Genomic DNA, 22,221 nt, shown 5'->3' on the forward strand with positions numbered 1-22,221 from the left:
ATAAAGGTTTTAGAGCATCTCTGTAAATTAGAAGACCTATTGTCTTCCAGAGTTGAAGACAAAATATTATTCACCAAAATGAAGCTATGAGATTAAGAAAATCTTATAAATAACTAGATTGAAATGTTCAAAACAGTAACTTTATGTTGACCAATGTTTTTTATCTATTTTTGTCTCATAGAATTGGCCTAAGTAGTTATCTTTCCACTTAGGTGTGCTGAAGATTGCTTTATGAGGATAGAAGGGCAGGTTTTCTTTTTCTTTTAAGACTGTTCTTTTAGAGCAGTTTTAGGTTCACAGCAAAATTAAGAGAAAGTTACAGAGATTTTCCTGTTTACCCTTGTCCCCACAAATGCATAGTCTCCCCCCATTATCAGTACCCCCACCAGAGTAATACATTTGTTACAGTCAATGAACCTACACTAACACATCATAATTACCCCAAGTACATAGTACAGTAGGACTCATTCTTAATGTTGTATATTTTGTGGGTTTGGACAAATGTGTAATGACATGTACCCACCCTTACAGTATCATACATAATATTTTCACTGCCCTAAAAACCTTTGTGCTCTGCTTATTCATCCATCCCCCTAAGGGTGGGTTATTTTTTGGAGGGCTTTTTGTCACTTTTTAATTCAAGCAATCAGTGGTAGATATTCTTTATAGCTTAATTCCTATTTTGTTCAAATTTTTTCACCATTACGTTAAGCAAGTAACTTTCCTTCTTTACCACATTGCCTTACCCCTCTTTGTTTCTTGATTAGAATGTTCTTATTAGCATTAGCATTCCAGGATTGAGAGTTTTCTTTGATGGGGTTTTGTTTGCAGTAAATTATCCCCAAAGAGTATGATTTAATTCTCTTTAAAATATGAAGAATCATGTGCACTTGTTAAAGTTCTTTGAATTATTTTTAGGAAGAAGTAAGAAAATTGAAGTCTCCATGATTGTTTACCTTATTTTTCTTCATTACAATCCATTATACAAAATACAAGGAGAACAGGATAGCATGCATGGTGATTAAAAGTATAGCCTCTAGATTCAGATTGCATGGGTTCTAATTCTGATTCTGCCCTTTACCAACCCTGCAAACATGGGCAGAGTAATAGAACATCTTGCTTCCTCATCTGTAAAATGGGGGTGATAATTCCAATTCCAGAGAATTGTGAGGATTGAAGAGAAATTAATATAAGACACTTAGCATGTAATAAGGAATAAAAATGTTAGTTTGGTGGTGTAGTTATCCTTGTTATACTTTTATTATTACTACTAAGATCCCTGGTTGTTATCACTAAGAACCATAGATACGTTTTGTATTTGAAAATTAAGATAACCATATAAATATCTCTAAATTCTGTCTCTCCAGTTGACAGTGAAAAGTGTTCTCTATCATCTCATCCAGTATAATCATGTGAAACCCTAAGTTGAAGAAATGGAATACTTGCTTGACCAGAGAGAAATCTGTTCTCCTACTATATTAACAAGAAGAATTTTTTAAAAATAATAATAGGGAATAAATTTGTTGAAGTAAAGAAAAGGTGGGGGAGACTAGATGCCAAGAAAAGGTGGGGGAGACTAGATGCCTTTACTTTCTGAGAATTCACCACATTTCTGTACTTAGCACCAATTTATACGTATTGAAATGTGTCTAGGACATGCAAACTTGAAAGGACTGCTTGTTTGAGTGAAGTACTGCAGTCTAAGTGATACAAATTGGATGAATTAAAGCGGCTCTGGGGATTTGTACTTCAGAGGAGCTGAATGGTAGTGACTGTCAGTGCCTCAGCTTTACAGCAGTAAAAGTGAGATACAGCAGAAAATGTCCTACTGAAAATCAGGTGGTGAAGTCTATAAAACACCCAGGTGCTATGTTGTTAGCAACTATATAAATGCAGGATGTAATTTTCTCCTCTTTGCTCTTGTCACTTTTCCTTTATAAAATTCTTCTCTACCTTCATCTTTAAGCTCTCATTACCTTTAAGGAATCCTCCAACAAAAAGTATGAAACATCATGAAGGCTTTTTTTTTCTTTCATGTTTGCCATTTGTTATTAAAGGCCCTCTTGCTAAAGAGGTACAAACCCATTTCCTAATACTATTCCTTCCTTCCTATTCTGTTCCTTAAGTGTCTTCTGTGCCTCTTGTGGAAGAAGCATTCTCCTAATTTAGAATTCACAGCATGGAGAAATAAGTTATTTGCTTATTAACTCATTCATTAATAACTTGAGCCATGGACTTATCACATCCTATTTTGTCATCATTTATGCAATATAAGGGAAAATAGATGATAGCGAAGTGGATTCATTCACAGCAACACTATACACATTGAAATTCCAGTGACTTGAATGGGTGAACAAACATTTTGGTGTGTATTTAATTTTCTATCATGCTTTATTGAAATGTTTTTGATTTTTGAAAAGGCTTTTGAAGTGAACTAAAGAATTTCCTTTTGATAACAATAGAGCACTTGTTTCCTAAATATAATGTCAAAAATATTAATGGGGCCTGTGAATAATTAAAATTGACAGAGCATTCACATTCATTCATGTTTTATAATTCTGTACACAAAACTACTAGGAATTGGCTTGGATTGCTATTAATGTGAAGTATTTAGACATACTGTATATGCCAACTGACTGCATCTGTGAACATGTAATGTTTTTCTGGTCTGTCATAACTAGAGAATTTTGCTGTAAGAAGGATATTTTGGTTCCTTACATCATTGTCCACCAAATCGAAACTTTATAAATATCTTTCTTCAGTCTGTTTATCGTTTGTTTTGAATTTTCTGAAATGATTTTCGCATTGGTAAGGTTATTCTCTTCTTTAGATTTTGCCTCCACCTTCATCTAAGAGAGTAATAAATTGCTACTACCTCAGGGGCTCCCACAAGAACTAAGTAAGAGAGATACTAGACCCAGTGGTTAGCACATAACAAACATTTAACATTAATTCAAATTATCATAAAAATAGAAAAATACTTCTGCCTTAGACAAATTATTCACAAAAGAGGTACTTAAATAATTTTGAAGTACATCTTTTTCTCCTAAAAAAACGTATTTTTGAATCATCTCCTCTACTTAAAAAAAAAACAAAACATTGTAACTTACTCTAAGTAATAGACATTATCAGAATTCATGACAGTTTTAGCTATGTTGTTTATGTTAAGTATATGCATGTATGACGTGACAGTATATGACATTTGGTTAAATGTGACTGAACAAAAAGTAAATATAGTCGATACTTATAGATATTTTATCATAATGATATTACATAATAGATACTTTTCTCATTTATTTGTAGAGGCTTTTAGAACCTAACCCTCAGTTAATATAAGCATTTTCCTTACTCTCTTTCCAAACATGATAATATTCTAGAATCATTTCAATCACATTCATTATTCGAAATCCTAAGGAAAAAAAAAATTAAGAAAGTGCCAATAAGTGTCTCTCCATAGTATTTCTTTGTGACTTGTACCTTTGGATGAAGTGCGTTTCACCAGGTGGTTTTTCCTTCAGAGTAAAAAGCCAAGTCCTTCTGTGTAGGCCTACAAAGCCTACATGATCTGAGCACGCCTGCCCTAATTCCTCTTAGGCCTTCAGCTATTATTTGTCCCCACTTACTGACAGCAGCCCCACTGGCCTCCCAGCTGCACTTTACCCTAGAAGCTCTGTATTGGTCTCCCTCTGTCTGCAGTCTCCCTCCCTGATAAATCTACAAGCCTGACCTCTTCACTTCCTTAAGTATTGGCTCTCACTCACCTTCTCAATGCATCTATCTACCTATTCACTATAGTTACTGTAGTGAAATTATTGTTCCTACTCATCTCCCTTTCTCTGTCCTATTCTTTTTCCCTCCCTGAAACACCATTTGTTACATTGACTTCATTATAAGTAAACTAAAGGCCATGAACACACTATTAGGTCTGAAAGGCAGAATTGAGTTCTGTCTGTCAAATAGGCACATCTTCCACCAAAAGTGCCTTTGCCCTTATAATTATCTAGTTGTCAATTACTTTGCCACACTTTTAAAAGAAAGCACATTGACATAGAAGAAAATGTGTATTTTGAGGAAATGACATTGTAATAATGTATTTTGGATTTAGAGAGCCCCATTCTTCCAAAAAGCTAATTTTGGGTCAAAGCATATAAACTCATTTATCTTGTCTTCAGCTCTGGTTGGTCTGAAAAACCCAGTTTATTAATGCAGACCAGAACAGGAAAGGTTGAAATGGCTTACACGTAATCACACAGATAGTTGGTAGAGCTGCTAAGAAAAGCACCCAGATGTTCTCTTTGTTCAATACATCATCCTATGTGGAGCTGTATTGGAGGTTATCTCTCATTATTATAAGTTGTCACCTCATCTCAGTTCATACCCAATGGCAAAGGAAATGAAGAGATAAATTTAAAACTTAACTGGGCCTTTTATAAGTTTTTTTGCCTTTCAATCTGAAAATGAAAAACATTATTTTTAGAGGGTGAGAAAGTGAACAAATTAGTTTTAGACCTTTATCTACCGAAACAATATCATATGCCTCTTGTCTTAGAGAGAGAGCATATTTTAAAATGACTGTAATTTAATATTGTGACTATGAAAGGAATATTAATTTTTACAGCAAGTGAAAATAATGCAGTAGTATGTAGCATGGGGCAGGTAGGGTAGAGAGCTGTCTAATTTTGGTCTACTGGGACTGGTATAGATTTTCCATCCAAATCAGCAGAAATGTAGCTTTAAGAGCATAGTAGCAGCTTTACTTTTTGCTTGGAGCTTTAAAGTCAAAGGTAGCTGGATGAGTTTAACATGCAGGCCAGCCTGTGACTAATCCAGCAAGTTGTTAATTCTGCTCTTCCTGATGCTGCTCCCCTGTTTCTAAGTGGTCATTCGTTCTTTGGGTACATGTTCTTCTCTCAGCTTTCAAATAGTTATGAATCTTCTGAAAACTAAGCAACCCTAATATTCAAAGACATCAGCAGATAAGTTGCACTGATGTGAGGGCTGGGAAAGTCAAGATTTAGCTTATTTTGTTTCCTTGCTTTTCCCTCTTTAATGGCAATTGTTCAAACTTCAAAAATAATTTAATTTCTTCTTTTTGAACCCAGTGACATTCTTTTTTTTTTTTTTTTTTTGCGGTACACGGGCCTCTCACTGTTGTGGCCTCTCCCGTTGCGGAGCACAGGCTCCGGACGCGCAGGCTCAGCGGCCATGGCTCATGGGCCCAGCCGCTCCGCGGCATGTGGGATCTTCCCAGACCGGGGCACGAACCCGTGTCCCCTGCATCGGCAGGCGGACTCTCAACCACTGCGCCACCAGGGAAGCCCCCAGTGACATTCTTTAAGCTACATCAGAGTTGTGATTTTTTTTTTCATGATACAGAAAGAGAATCTAAAGATAAGTACAACAAAGAACATATTGTTAGGGTTTGAAATGTGGTTGCTCATTATAGCCAAAATAATTTCAAATAGCTAAAAGCACTGAAATATATTTACGTAATGAGTTCATATGCCTGAAAACTAAAATTAGATATTTGGAAGACAGTAAGGAGATAAGTTTCTTTTTCTTCCTTAGCCAGAACATTGCAAATTAAGGAAAACTGTTTACTAGATCATTTTATCCTTGCTAATGGAACTTATTTTTCTCCCAATATGGTTTCTCCATCAATTATTCAGAGATTAAAATATATTATATTGTAATATTCAATCTCATGTATCTTCTAATGATCAGTAATTATCAGATGAAAGATGAGATCTCCTTATACCTTCACCAGCCCCTATCCCCACCTGCCTGCCCCCCATATAGAATTGCCTGACTTAGATAATCACCCTTTAAAGTCATCTTCCTGGAGTCTGAAGGTCTTGTTGTTCAGTGTGCTCTGACAAACTGATTTGTTTAAATTCAGTGCTTTGTGCCATTCCTATGAATTTTAATTATAGTACCATTTTTTAGAAATGTGCAGTAGAATTCGTGTGTGCCTAATTCTGAAAATGGCTTTGTACATTAAGGCTCATTTAACCACAGATGGTTAGAGAGAAGTTGAGAGGCAGTTATTGGTCATAATTTTAAAACACAGTAATAGCATGGAACTTTCTGGTACTGCAGGCATTTAAGACGCTGTGTTGTCAACCTCTCGGTCATTAGGCATGTTGCGATTTGGCTTATGTCTTACTGGTCAGGATGTCACAGTGAAGAAATGTTTAGTCACGGAAAGAAAATCAGTGTCCAGCACGCAAAGATAGTAATAGGGTAAGAACTCCCAACTGGATTTTCATAGGAGGGATTGATTTGTGTGTATTACTGGGTCTGTGTAAAATGGTGTCCTTTTGGCACTAGATGAATATAAATTTCAGGAAATGTTTTTTCTTCTGCAGATTAGTGTAATACAGTGAAATTTGCTGTAACTGAGGGGAGGCAGTGGTTGGGCGTCTGCTAATAGCCTGAAAGTAACTAATGAGGATGTGTAGTCGGAACAATTGATTGAATAGCTGCAGTCCTGTGTGTTGCTTTCTCGCTTGCTCTCTCTGCAAGCTGTAGAGAGGGAGGGGGAAGAGCAAGACACAGGGAGGGAGCGAGAAAAAACGCTTTCTGTTAAGTGGAAGTAGCACGGATCCCAGGGGCCAGGAGGCCAGAAATGGAAGTTTAAACTGCATCTATCTTTTAAAGGGAGAACAGCAGGAATCAAAATGTCAGTCTCCGGAGTCACGATTTACTCCTTATTTTTTAAGATCTGGAAGATAACACAGAATACTCTTTTTAAGATGTGTTTTTTCTTTCCCTTGTCCATGTTGAGATTATCTAATGTTATCTGAGAAGCTGGATTCCTATATGTCTGTCAGTTGAAGTGGAGATGGGAAGCAGTTGTGATAAAGGTATAATATGTATATATCTATCATCTGTGTGTGCGTGTTTATGTGCATATATATATGCATATATATGTATATCACTCTATAAAAATTTTTAATGTAACCTTAATATAGTGTATAGTAATTAAATTGGAGAATACCACATCATCTGCAAAATCTGAAGCTTGTTAGGTCAGTTTGAACAGATTTAGGATTCCAGAGTAAGATCTTCGTGAGGTCATATTGCCAGAACGAGGAGAAGCTGATCTATTTTTATATCAGCATAGGCATATATGTTATTTTATCCTAGCAGCAGCTTTTAGTCTTCTCATAGACCTTTGGCTGCAGGCTAGTGAATCATCTTATCTGCACAGAACTGAACTTTGACCTTTGTGCAGACACCATCAAATCATGTTCACTAGGCAAAATTTGTTCACAAGAATATGAAAAAATTTCACTGGATTATATTAACTCCTATATTGCTGACATAGAGAAGTAGATTCATACACTGAGATGCAAATATTCAGTGAACTTAGAGATATTAAACATAGCTCAGAGGAAATTACTTTTTATATGTGCATAAAGATATAAGCTGTCACACTAAAGCAGATTCTTAACAGTGACCAAGTCTCCTAGTGTCTTGATAATATCTCTTTAGAGATAAAGAAACAAATTAGGTAGAGATAGAATGTAATGTATCTTTAAAGCAGACTAATTTTTGTGAGAAAAAAATCAGTAATTTTACAGGTTAGCGAAAGATCCTAAATTTGGGTTTTTTATGATGTTCTTTTTTTCTTTTCCAGAGGTGCCAGCAGAAAGGTCCCCCCGCAGACGGAGTATCTCAGGGACCAGTACATCAGAGAAACCTAACTCTATGGATACTGCAAATACCTCACCCTTCAAAGTACCAGTAAGTGCTTCTCTTCTCTAAAAGAATACTTTACTTTTCTCTTTTCTTTTTAGAGTTAGAGACAATTGCTAAGAAATCAAAACATTTTGTTCTTCAAGAATCTCTTTATCAAGTTACTAACTAAAACCTATCACAATTCTATAAAGATGCTGGTAGGAATTTTTTTGTTTTAAAGGATGGCGTATAGTGTTCTTAGTGATGGAGCCTAAGCAGAGAATGATGAGACTCATAAAGTTGCAGAGCAGAAAATCAGAAAATTAGATTAGAAAATTAGACAGTTGTGAGTTCTAATCCTGAAACCTGGCCTATGCTTTGCTTAAGCCATCTTTTAGGTGATTATATAAGTGCTTAAGAAATACCCTGGAAGAAATATTCCAGTTAAAAATACTCCTTAAACTGACTAGGCAGTACTGAGAATCAATATTAAATATGAAGGAATGCTCAGATGGAAAGTCTGTAAGTGATCAGGTCAGCTGACTACGAGTTGCAGTTTGGACCTCTTTGATATAACTTGGAGTAACCCAGATTTTAATTCATCCATTTTCTAATCATATCATTTTATTAAAATTAATTATTTTTAAACTTAAAAAGAATTACATCCGTGAAGTTGGTCATTATTATAGGTACAGTGGAAATCAGTATAAAGTAGAAATAGCCTTTTCTATTGGGAAAAAAAGGATTTTTTTTCTTTTAATTCAGCCAAGTTAATACGTTGTGTTCTTTATTTCAATACAATTTTTTAAAGTTAGGATGACCTTTTAAGTAGAACTGGTATTTTGAGATATAAAGCTGGCATTCACTTGTAAATTAACCAAAGTGAATGTTTTATTTTACATTAATCCTGAGAAGCAAGATTTCCCCTTGTTATATCTAGGTGCCTTGTAGAGTTTGTAAATATCTATTATTGTGACACCTTTCAAATTTTTACAAATCTTCTCATTTTTAAAGACCACAAGCAAGTGTTGGATTAATATTCTAACCAAATTGTGACAGGAGTTTTAAAATACTGGATTTCATGCCTTTTACTAAATTTCTTTATTCTAATAGACATAACTATCTATTTAAAATTTGGTTTCATGAATGAAAAAAGTATCTTTTCTCTCCCTTCCCCTTCTTATTTTCCTGCTGAAACCAATCAAATATGGTGAAACTATCTATATAAAGAGTTTGGTGAAAAGGTTTGAGTTAGAATTTTTCCTACTGTCATGCTAGAATAGAACGGTGAATACTTAATTTTTTTTTTTTCAACATCAGTAACTGAAGAAGAATATTCCTCTGCAATGTGGTAACTTTGAAGTACTTCCTATATTGAATCTGAAGTTCATGACTGGCCTTTTAAAATTTGAATTAATTAGCAAAAACAATTTTCATTTATATTTAAACAGTAAATTGACAGCTAATTTAAGGTTTACCTTAATAATAAGACTAATTATTTTTGAGTAAAAGTAATAAACCAATGATGCATATACATGAAGACTAGCACTACTCACAGACCACTTACTCAGGGATCGAACCCAGGTCCTGGCAGTGAGAACGCTGAGTCCTAAGCACTGGACCGCCAGGGAATTCCCTCATTTGTTATTCCTTTTACAATCTCGGCCACGTCATGGATTTAGAAATATTGAGGGAAAGAAGGGTCCCCTGACTAGCAAATTGCAGTCACAAAGCCCATGCACTTAGCTCTCGAGTAGAATTTAGCCATTCATATGCCTTCATCTAGGCAATTGTTTGGAAAAATAACCATACAAACACACTGACTGCAATTTTTTTTAATGGCAAAAAAAAAAATGTCAATGAGTAGAGGGAGAAGGTAGAGAAAATGAAAAACAAGGAGTCATAAAAACAATCTGAATTCATTTGGGATAAAGGAAGATAGCCTTTTACTTATTGATAGTCCTTAAGGGTACCATTTTATTACAGGATGGATGGTGCATAGTGCAGTAATTGACATTGATAATAATAGTCCTGAATCATCAAGGAAAAGTGAAATTATATTGTTTGTACCAGGCTTTTTTTAAAAACTGGAAACTGTGTAATATTGTGTGATATATATCCATTGAGAATATTTAAAATCTTAAAGATATGTGAAGGTTTAAAAAATTGCTATTCCAAAAAATCTAGTTTGTGAAGTTCCTCACTCCTTGTTAATGCTGGATAAATAATTTATATTCTTTTAAGAGAAACCAAAATATGCTGGCTAAATGAGGCACTGCAGTACTTGGATGTCTGTGGAAGTACATTGTATTTTTTAAATCTCCATATGATACCAATAGCTAATGTGACTTACATCCCTTAAATGTATTGCCAGAAGAAGTATGTCTAGTTTTCAGATCAACACAAAATATTTTTATAATAAATATCACAAAAGACTTTCTGAATATGGGAAAGCAGTACAAAAAGGAACCTAACTGAGATACATAACTTTTAGTTACTTATATAGTACCTCAAAGATCATTTTCGTGTTAACTTTATGAAGGGGCAGGGGTGAGATTTAAGCACAAGTACTTGTGGTTCTAAGACTCAGGTGTCTTTGCTGTGGTGAACAGCAGGTTCACTACCCATCAGGAGGACCCAAAAAGGAGCTAGTTGTGGACTCTCCAAAAGGGCCTTATTCTTCCTAGATCTATTTTCAGGCTTACTGAGGGCAGATGAAATCGATTTTTAACAAGTCTGGATGAAAATTGTTGACAATGACACACTTGATGAATGCTTACTTTGGGCAAAGTATTGGTGATTCACCAATTGATATTGATGAGACTATTGATGCTTTCTTGGTGCTCTACTTGGTACTGGGGAAACAGAAATGAACACAACAGAATTTCCATACAAGAGAACTTATAGTCTAGTAGCAAGAGACAGAAAAATGACCAGATTCGTAAGGAGGTAGATGAGCGTGGTGACACCGGTTTTTAACAATGCGCTGTGTAAGCTAAGGCTTTGTCAAGGAGCCAGTATTTCAGCTGCGTTTCAAAGGCTGAATGAAAATAGTTGAGAGGGGAAGGACAGTATTCCAGCCTGAGGGAATAGCATTTTGGAAAGACACACTTCATAAGGTGACTCACACTTCAAGGCAATATGGGAAAGCATTTCGTGCTTTTCGAGGCAGGAATTGAAAAGCGTGTAGGCAAAAATGGCTAGAGAGAGGATGGCGAGGTAGGTTGGGGCAAGACTGTGAGTGGGTTTGTTTGTCAAGCTTAACTAAATTTTGCTGGCCACTAAAGCATTAAAGATTGGTTTAATTGAAATATTTGTCTTGGCTTAAAAGCTAGACCAAGTTATATAAATACTGGGACATACTGGTAAATTACTTGACTCTAACCTAAGTGACTCTTCTTGCTATCACTGTCTCAACTCAGGGTGATAGGTAAGGGGCTATCATTCAATCAAAGGCCAGTCCAGCACCCACCCCTGGCTATCAGCTGACACTGCTGGTAGTTATAGAGTAGTGGTTAGCCTTTGAGAGATCCCCAGAAGCCAGTGGATAAGAGTTGTTTGTATCCTGCTGACTGCTGCTAGATAAGGCAGAAAGGATATGTATCTTTGTATATCTTCCTTATTCCCCCAAATTTATATTTTCTAAACTTAAAATGGATAACTAGTAAGTAGTATATTCATGTATATTCCTTACTTAGTCTAATCCATATTTATGCAGATAGACAGCAGAGTCAATAAGTTTAAAAATAAGAATGTAAGAAATGAAAGAAGGAAGTCATATGGCCACTGAACCTATAGGTTAAGGTAAGGTCTCAGCTTTTGGGAATGTTTAAATGTATTTGTACTTATATCTAATCATAGGCATAAGAAAAGCAGAGATGTGCAGGGTAGTTATTCACTTCTTCCTCCACTCTGATTCCATATCTCTTCACCTTAATTCCAATTGCAGTTATTTGTTTGTAGGTCTGTTGCCTCATTAGACAATAAATATCTCTTCTACTTAACTTTTTTTTTTAATTGGAGTATAGTTGCTTTACAATGTTGTGGTAGTTTCTACTGTACAGCAAAATGAATCAGCTATACGTATACATATATCCCCTCTTTTTTGGGTTTCCTTCCCATTTAGGTCACCTCAGAGCATTGAGTAGAGTTATCTTTGTAGCTACCCCAATGCCTAACAACAGAGCCTTGCACATAGGAAACACTCAACAAGTAATTGTTGAGTGGATAAAATATAAATGAGTTATCTAAGAACCTGAATCAAGTGACTGTGTTTCACACTTACTTACTCTCTTGGTATTACAGATGATGTCTCTAGTCAAGTGGATTACTAAACCATTTAATAACCACTAAGAGATCATTTGGAGTAAAGGAGTGCACCTGTGCAAAATAGTTACCTTTTTTTCTCTTCAACAAAGAGAGATCTTAATTTATATTTGGAATCCAGGGCTATGGTATTTTATGTATGTAGTGTATACTCTTTCTACTTAGGTTGGGAAGTGAAACTAGGTAGGATTCTTTATTTAATGATTTATCTCTGTGGATATTTCTTTGAACCATTTAGGTGTCAGACATATGTATAAGCTCGCAATGTTTTTGCAGATTTGAGTTTTGACTGTTAGATTCTTCAAGAACAATTTTAGTCATTTGAATAGTTTTTTGCCTCTTTTTAAAGATCCTATTTTTCACTTTTTTCTTTAACATGCTAGACTTTTTGCCTTTGTCATATTTTTGTTTTCCTTTAAATAAAATATCCATTGTATGTTTTATATATTGTTAAAACTACATTTAAATGATGTTACAAGAGTGACTGGGAAAGAATGAGTAAACTAATGAAAAGTTATCCAGGTACTTAAATTTAATTCAGAAAGGGAATATGCTAACATCTTGTAATTGTATATATTTGTTTCACATTGCCTGAGTTTTTGCGACAGGCTTCTTTCTTTAATATTCTATTTATAAAGTGACTATTGATATTTATGATTTTTGTATCGCTTCTCCTTAGACGATGCCATCAATTTAGCTTTGGCTGAAAGAAAGCTGCTGTGTACTGGGCCAGGTGCTTTGCTTAGTGTTTTCATTTCCATAACACAATGGTCTGAGTTGGCCTTCCCTGTGAACGTAACACAATGCAGTCGCAGCTGCTTCATTTATATTAGCCTTGAGCTTGGCTCTGAAAGAATTCAGGCACTAAAATACATGCCAAGACAACCAGAATGCAAAGTTGAACTAAAGCAGTAACCGAATATTCCTATGTAACCCTCCTTGTGTTCTTGTCACAGTGACTCCTGAGCATTCCCAATCAGACATACTAGGTACAAAAGATTGTCAAAAGATGGAACCTTTGCATAGCTTTTAGAAGAAAGTAAAGCTTTAGAGGAATAAATGTAGACTAAGTTAAATTCTGTAAAAAAGAAAAAAAAAGTAATGTTACATCCTTTCTTAAGTATTGAGATATCGGGCTCAGTTGGTATTATCCATTGTTTTGAATAGAATTCTCAATAAGATCTTTGTTTTTCCAAGGTAAACAAAGAGACAGAAAGCTTCATGCCCACTTAATAAAGACCAGAAAGTGTTCATTGTCTAAACCAGTGGTTTTCAACTCTGGCTGTACACAAAAATCATCTAAGGAACTCAAAAAATACTGCTGCCTGGGCTCCACCTCACACCAGTTAAATCAAATCTCTGGACTAGAGCCCAGTCTTCTGTATTTTTTAAAACCTTTCCAGTTGATTCTAACGTGCAACCAGGGTTGAGAACTATTTGTCTAAATGAGTGGTTAAAGTATTAGGAACCCACTTAGTCAATGTATTCCCTGTGGACATCAGTGCCTTCTTTTGTACCTTCAAGTCTGCCGTAAAAAACTAGCAAGTGATAGTTTCTCAGTGGCATGCTATCGCTCACAAACAAGTTGCTGTGTTGTACATTAGTTGCCCTTCTGAGTGTTTACCACAGTCAGTTCAGATGACCAGTCTAATTTTACAAAATACTTGCTTTATTGTGGCAGAGTGGCCTCTGACCAGCCTAAGAATCTGTTTTAGCAGTAAAATATTCAATTTGAATTCATAGCACCAGAGCTACAATCCTGTTTCAATTTTTATATTCTCATTGCTGTTGTATTCCAGGACACTTAAAGTTCTTTCCTCTGCTGCTTAAAGATTCTTTATGCATCTTTCTTCTCTTTCCTGACCATCTGCATGGAGTTAAAATAGTAGGATTACCCTTCAGTGATAACTTTTTCAATAAAGAGAACATTTATATTCATATATATATGAATACATATTCATATTATATGTCTATCAAAATATTACTACCAGAGGTAAAAATAATATAATAAACATAGGGATGTCAGAAAAGAAAAATTATAGTCTGAAGATATTAAATATTAACTATACTTCTAAATCATTTTGTAATCAGAACAGGTGTAATTTTAAAATCTTTTAACAATAAACACCCTAGAAAATGTAAAATTTGGAGAAAAGAAAAAAGGATTAAGGATAGATACAACCCCTTAAGGAGGATAGAAAGCAGATAGCAAATACCTGGAGGAAGAGAGCAAGAATGGCAGGGAATATTGCCAAGATCCTAAACTTGAAAGAATCAAAGAATGATGGAAAACCTCCTCAATCTATGGTTATTCCTAGAAATAGGTTTGCAATAGTGCTAACTAGTGGAGATTCCACCTTATCCTGCCCAGGAGAAGAGGGCTGTTTGAGAGAGAGGACAGGATGAACTCAAATATAGTTCTTTCTTAAGGATAGTAATAAGGCCTTATAGTAATAAGGCCATCTCCTCAAAGCCAAGATATTTTTCTTCTGTTTTAATGGGGAAGTAGAGGCTTAACTCCTTTCATATCACAACCAGAGATAAATGTTTTGAAGGCTAATACTCACTTAGGGGAGCATATAGTTAACCACTAAGTATAACTGATATCAGATGCTTTCTCCTTTCAAAGAAGTTAAGAAGTTAGAAATATATAAAGGAAACCTTGCCAAATTCTTGATTTGCTAGGGTTAGCTGTACAGAAAGGTATTTTTGTACTTCTTAGCTATACCTATAGTCAACAAGGTACAAGCATTACTGGTAAACAGTAATACCCCTGAGGTGCCTTCCTACCATCAGGCCATTTAATTTTATAATCAATGCCAGTACCACTCCACTGGATCTTTAAATGGTTTGTTTGTTTTATATTAAACATCTATGAATTTCAATTTATCATTTACTTATTTTTTAACTGAAAACTAGTTGATGTACAATATTATGTTCTTTTCAGGTGTACTGCATAGTGATTTGACATTTGCATACAATGAAATTGTCCCCATGATAAGTCTATTAATGATCTGTCCCCATACAAAGTTATTACAATATTATTCACCATATTCCTTATGCTGTATGTTACATCCCTATGGCTTATTTATTTTATAACTGGAGGTTTGTACCTCTTAATCCTCCTCCTATTTCACTCTCTCTTCTCTGGCAACCACCATCTGTTCTCTGTATCTATGAGTCTGGTTTTCATTTTGTTTTATTTGTTTGTTTTGTTTTTACATTCCACATAGCAGTGAGATCATACTGTATTTGTCATTCTCTGTCTGACTTTATTTCGCTTAGCAAAATACCCTCTAGATCCATCCATGTTGTCACAAATGGCAAGATTTTATTTTATTTTTTTAATGGCCAACAGTCTAGTGTGTGTGTGTGTTACACACAAACATACATATACATACACATACATACCACATCTTCTTCATCTATTTATCTATCAATAGATACTTAGGTTGTTTCCATATCTTGGCTATTGTAAATAATGCTGCAGTGAACATTGCTGTGCATATCTTTTCAAATTAATGTTTTTGTTTCCTTCAGGTAAATACCCGGAAGTGGAATTGGTGACTGTTATGGTAGTTCTACTTCTAATCTTTTGAGGAACCTCCATACTGTTTTCCATAGTGGTTGTACCAATTTGCATTCCCACCAACAGTGTATAAAGGTTCCCATATCTCTACTTCTTTGTCACCACTTCTTATTTGTTGTCTTTTTGATGATAGCCATTCTGACAGGTGTGAGGTGTTATCTCATTGTGGTCTTGATTTGTGTTTCCCTGATGATTAGTGATCTTGAGCATCTTTTCAGGTGTCTGTTGGCCATCTGTATGTCTTCTCTGGAAAAAATATCTCTTCAGGTCCTCCACCCATTTATTAATCAGCTTGTTTGTTTTTTTGATGATGAGTTGTATAACTTCTTTGTATATTTTGGATATTAACCCCTTATTGGATATATTGTTTGCAAATATTTTACTCTACTCAGTAGACTGTCTTTTTGTTGATGGTTTCCTTACTGTGCAAAAACTTTTAAGTTTGTTGTAGTCCCACTTGTTTATTTTTGCTTTTGTTTCCCTTGCCTGAGGAGACAGCTCCAAAAAAATATTGCTAAGACTGATGTCAAAGAGTATACTGCCTATATTTTCCTCTAGGAGTTTTATGGTTTCAGGTCTTACATCTGGGTCTTTAATCCATCTTGATTTTATTCTTGTATATGGTGTGAGAACATAATCCAATTTGATTCTCTTGCATATAACTCTTCAGTTTTCCCATTTATTGAAAAGGCTGTCTTTTCCTTATTGTATATTCTTGCCTCCTTTGTCATAGATTAATTGACCACATAAGCATGGGTTTATTTCTGCGCTCTATATTCTGTTCCATTGATCTGTGTGTCTGTTTTTATACCAATACCATACTGTTTTGATTACTGTAGTTTTGTAGTATAGTGTGAAGTCAGGGAGTGTGATTCCTCCAGCTCTGTTCTTCTTTCTCAAGATTACTTTGGCTATTCAGGGGTTTTTATGTTTCCACGCAAATTTTAAAGTTATTTATCTAGTTCTGTGAAAAATATCCTTAGTATTTTGATAGGTATTGCATTGAATCTGTAGATTGCCTTGGGTAGTATGCTCATTTTAACAACATTAATTCTTCCCATCCATGAACATTGTATATCTTTCCATCCCTTTTTTTTTTTTTTTTTTTTTGTCTTAAATTTCTTTCATCAGTGTCTTATAGTTTTCCAAGTACAGGTCGTTTACCTCCTTAGGTAGGTTTATTCTTTTTGATGCAATTGTAAATGAGATTGTTTCCTTAATTTCTCTTTCTGACAGTTTTTTGATAGTGGATAGAAATGCAACAGATTTCTGTATATTAATTTTGTATCCTGCAACTTGACTGAATTCATTGATGACCTCTAGTAGTTTTCTGGTGGTGTCTTTAGGATTTTCTAAGTATAGTATCGTGTCATCTGCAAACAGTGACAGTTTTACTTCTTCCTTTCTAGTTTGGATTCCTTTTTATTTATTTTTCTTGTATGATTGCTGTGGCTAGGACGTCCAATGCTATGTTGAATTAAAGTAGCGAGAGTGGGCCTCCTTGTCTTGTTCCTGATCTTAGAGGAAATAATTTCAGCTTTTCACTGCTGAGTATGATGTAAGCTGTGGGCCTATCATATATTACCTTTATTATGTTGAGGTATGTGTTCCCACTATGCCCACTTTCTGGAGAATTTTTATCATAAATGGATGTTGAAATTTGTCGAAAGCTTATTGTGCATCTATTGAGATAATCATGTGATTTTTATTCTTCAGTTTGTTAATGTGGTGTATCACATTGATTGATTTGCAAATACTGAAAAATTCTTGTGTCCCTGGGATAAATCCACCTTGATCATGGTATGTGATTTTTTTAATGTATTGTTGGATTTGGTTTGCTAATATTTTATTGGGGATTTTTGAATCTGTGTTATCAGTGATCTTGGCCTGTAATTTTCTTTCTTTCTTCCTTCCTTTTTATCTTTCTTTTTTCTTTTTCTTTTTTTTTTTTGATATCTTGGTCTTGTTTTGGTATCAGGGTGATGCTGGCCTCATAGACTGTGTTTGGAAGCATTCCTTTCTCTTCAACTTTTTGGAGTAGTTTGAGAAGGATAGGTGTTAATTCTTCTTTAAATATTTAGTAAAATTCACCTGTGAAGCCATCGAATCCTGGACTTTTGTGTATTGGGAGTTTTTTAAATTACTGATTCAGGGAATTCCCTGGCGGTCCAGTTGTTAGGACTCAGCACTTTCACTGCCATGGGCCCAGGTTCAGTTTCTGGTTAGGGAACTAATATCCCACAAGCCACACAGTGTGGCCAAAAATAAATAATTTAATAAATTAATAAATTAATCAATAACTGGTAATAGGTCTGTTAATATTTTCTATTTCTTCCTGATTTAGTCTTGGGAAATTATACATTTCTAGAAATTTGTTCATTTCTTCTAGGTTGTCCACTTTATTGGCATATAGTTGCTCCTCTTAGTCTCTTATGATCCTTTGTCTTTCTGTGCTGTCAGTTGTAACTTCTTATTTTTCACTTCTGATGTTATTGATTTGAGCCCTATCTCTTTTTCTCTTGAAGAGTTAAAAGTTTATCAATTTTTTTTATCTTTTCAAAGAACCAGCTCTTAGTTTCACTGATCTTTTTTATTGTCTTTTTTGTCTCTATTTTATTTATTTCCACTCTGATCTTTATTATTTCTTTACTTCTCCTAACTTTCAGTTTTGTTTGTACTTCTTTTTCAAGTCCCTTTAGGTGTAGGGTTAGACTGTTTATTTGAGATTTTTCTTGTTTTGTGAGGTAGACTTGTATCACTATAAAATTCCCTCTTAGAACTGCTTTTACTGTGTCCCTTAGATTTTAGATCACTGTGTTTTCATTTATCATTTTTCTCTGGGTATTTTTTAATTTCCTCTAATTTCTTCAGTGACCTGTTCGTTGTTTGCTAGCATGCTGTTTTTGGAGTTTTTTTCCCCTAGTGTTTGATTTCTAGTCTCATACTGCAGAAAAGGTATTTGATGTGATTTTAATCTTCTTAACTTTATTGAGAATTGTTCTGTGACCTAGCATGTAATCTATCCAAGGGAATGTTCCATGTGCACCTGAAAAGAATGTGCATTCTGCTGTTTTTGGATGAAATGTTCTCATTATATACCTATTAATCCATCTCGTCTAATGTTTCATTTAAGGCCAGTGTTTCCTTACTGATTTTCTGTCTGGATAATTTGTCCACTGATGTAAGTGGGGTATTAAGGTCACTTACTATTACTGCCTGTTTACTATTACTGTCAGTTTCTCCCATTATGTTTGTTAATATTTGCTTTATATATGTAGGTGCTCCTATGTTGGGTACACATGTATTTACAATTGTTATATCTTCTTGTTAGATTGATCCCTTTATCGTTATGTAATGTCCTTCTTTGTCTCTTGCTACAATCTTTCTTTTAAAGTCTATTTTGCCTGATATAAGTATTGCTACCCCAGCTTTCTTTTCTTTTCCATTTGCATGGAATACTCTTTTAGCTTTTGTTAGTGCTGAGATCTTCATATTAGAGGGATGCTTTTATGACTTTTTATAGCAATGTAATTAATGATCCACAAATCAGGAAATATAAAGTGATATTGTTTTGACAGCCTTCTAAACAGTCTTCTGTTAGTATTCTCCTAATGCCTAGTTTCAGTGTCCCATAGTAATTTAAATTTAGCTTGCTCCAAACTGTACCCACTTATGTTTTTCCCCAAAACTGTTTTCCCTCTGAATTTCTAACTTTGTAGTACTACAAATTTCTCCACTTCCCCAGAGCCAAAAACCTAAGAGTCAGGCCTGGCTTCATGAGTATGAGACCAGTGTAATGCACAGGGCCTTCACTCAGGAAGGCCCTCTGCATAGAGTTTAATGCTCAGTGGTTGCCATCTCAAAATTCTTAATGATTCATTTTTGGATTTGTGATTTGTGTTTTGTAAGTGAAGTCCAATGGGATAATGGAGCACCTGCAGGGACTTGGAACCAAGGCACAGTACCACCTCCCACTGCCTCTCTGGGCTGGATTCTACATTCCCCACTTTCCCACCCACTGGAACACCAGCCTCCCTTCCTCTCTCTGCCTCACCTAGCCACAGCTATCACTCTCTGACCCTAGCGGGGCCTGTGCACAAGCATAAGAAAGGTAGGGATTAGGCTGTGCACTCTTGGCAGGGCTGTCCTTGCCCTTACCTGTCATCTTCACTGATGTCTGACAGGTGGCCAGAGACCACAACCCAACTGAGGCAAGCCTCTGTTCATCCCCAATTCCAGGTACCTAGTGAGTTGGAGTGGCAGCCATGGGAAGGGAAGAAACCTGGCTCAACTTCCCTGTCCTGGGCCAGGGCATGGCACATGGGTTTGGTGGCTGGGGAGGGGCAACCTAACAGCCAGTGGGTCACCCACACAGTGAGTTGTGGGCTAGGGCCCCAGGCATCTGTGAAGGTCTGCACTTCTTGCCTTAATGCCTGAGGGAACACGACATTAAGTAGCAAATGAAAAATACCATAGCAGATGGAGAGAGAGACCACTGGGAAACATTTTCTATTTTAGTACTTACTGGCACCTGTTTTCCTGCTTTTTGAATAATAGCCCTAATATTTTGTACTGAGCCCCTCAAAATATGTAGTTGGTCCCATCTAATACAGTGGGGATTTTAACTCATCTCCTGGCCTCCGATTCCTCCTTCACCCACTTTAGCTTTCACACTGCTGCCAGAGTGGTCTCTTTAAAATTTAAATCTGATCATTACTTGACTCTCCCTTGGTTAAAGTCCTTTAGTAGCTCTGTATGGTCCCACACCCATGGATGTGACCAAATTTTGTACATTTTATTTGGCTTGCACAGTGGGTTCTTTCCACTCTCCTCCCTCTCTCCATTCTTCCTTCCCTTCATTTGAATGTCTTCAGACATAGCTAGCTTTTCCTTCAAAAAGCATCAGTTACGTGCCGAAACCTTTTGCGTTTAACTTGTGTTTTACTGGGTGATCAAAACCAAAGTTAACTTGGCACAGAGAGCCTTTCATTATCTAGTTTTCTGCTGCCCTTCCAGTCTTATTTCTTTATACCCAATACCCCCTTCCCTACTCCCAGTTCTTTAAGTCTCCAAACTTAAAGAGTGCTCCATCTTAGTGCTCCATCTTTATCAAACTTAAGTTCCTCAAACAAGTTTTCTCAGGTTTCTTTGCACATTTCTGCCTAGGAAGGCCACCACTGCACCACCAGGGAAGCCCTATTTGTAGACTTTTTGATGACGGCCATTCTGACTGGTGTGAGGTGATACCTCATTATAGTTTTGATTTGTATTTCTCTAATAATTAGCAATGTTGAGCATATTTTTGTGTGCCTTTTGGCCATCTGTATGTCTTCTTTGGAGAAATGTCTATTTAGACTTCTGCCCATTTTTTGATTGGGTTGTTTGGTTTTTTGATATTGAGCTGTGTGAGCCGTTTTTATATTTTGAGATTAATCCCTTATTGGTCACATCATTTGCAAATATTTTCTCCCATTCTGAGGGTTGTCTTTTCATTTTGTTTGTGGTTTCCTTTGCTGTGCAAAAGCTTTTAAGTTTAATTAGGTGCCATTTGTTCATTTTTGGTTTTATTTCCATTACTCTAGGAGACGGATCCAAAAAGATATTGCTGCCATTTATGTCAAAAAGTGTTCTGCCTGTGTTTTCTTCCAGGAGTTTTATAGTATCTTGTCTTACATTTACGTCTTTAATCCATTTTGAGTTTATTTTGTGTGTGGTGTCTGAGAATGTTCTAATTTCATACTTTTACTTGTAGCTGTTCAGTTTTCCCAGCATCACTTATTGAAGAGACTATCTTTTCTCCATTGTATATTCTTGCCTCCTTTGTCTTATATTAATTGACTATAGGTGCATGTGTTTATCTCTGGGCTTTCTGTCCTGTTCCATTATCTCTGTTTCTGTTTTTGTGCCGGTACCATACTGTTTTGATTACTGTAGTTTTGGTAATGTAAATTGGTACAGCTACTATGGAGAACAGTATGGAGGTTCCTAAAAAACTGAAAATAGAGCTATCATCTGATCCTTCGGTCCCACTCCTGGGCATATATCCAGAGAAAACCATAATTCAAAAAGACACATACACCCCAGTGTTCACTGCAGCACTATTTACAATAGCCAAGACATGGAAGCAACCCGAATGTCCATCAACAGATGAATACATAAGGAAGATGTGGTATTTTTATACAATGGAATATTACTCAGTCATAAAAAAGAATGAAATAATGCCATTTGCAGCAACATGGATGGACCTAGAGATAATCATACTAAGTGAAGTAAGACAGAGAAAGACATATCATATGATATTGCTTATATGTGGAATCTAAAAAAATGATACAGATGAACTTATATACAAAATAGAAATAGACCCACAGACATAGAAAACAAACTTATGGTTGACAAAGGGGAAAGGGGAGAAGGAGGATAAAATAGGAGTTTGGGATTAACACATACACACTACTACATATAAAATAGGTAACCAACAAGGATTTACTGTATAGCACTGGGAACTGTACGCAGTATTTTGTAATAACCTATAAGGGGAAAGAATCTGAAAAAAAAAAAGATATATATGTATCTGTAACTAAATCACCTTGCTGAAACTAACACAACATTGTAAATCAACTATA

The 22,221-nt window shown here is 35.6% G+C and overlaps 1 protein-coding gene across 9 annotated transcripts in view; it reads left to right on the plus strand.

The window, feature by feature from the left end:
* RASAL2 (RAS protein activator like 2) overlaps positions 1 to 22,221 on the plus strand; it is a gene marked incomplete at its 5' end in the record, with an annotated part of 380,591 nt that overhangs the window by 282,722 nt on the left and 75,648 nt on the right. For all 9 annotated transcript variants that reach the window (XM_081221809.1, XM_081221811.1, XM_081221810.1 and 6 more), the window contains one exon: positions 7,643 to 7,749. In XM_081221809.1, the coding sequence (XP_081077935.1) occupies positions 7,643 to 7,749 (107 nt within the window). The remainder of the gene's footprint in view (positions 1 to 7,642; positions 7,750 to 22,221) is intronic.

Source organism: Mesoplodon bidens (assembly GCF_964165515.1).
Source record: "Mesoplodon bidens genome assembly, chromosome: 2".
Lineage (NCBI taxonomy): Eukaryota > Metazoa > Chordata > Mammalia > Artiodactyla > Ziphiidae > Mesoplodon > Mesoplodon bidens.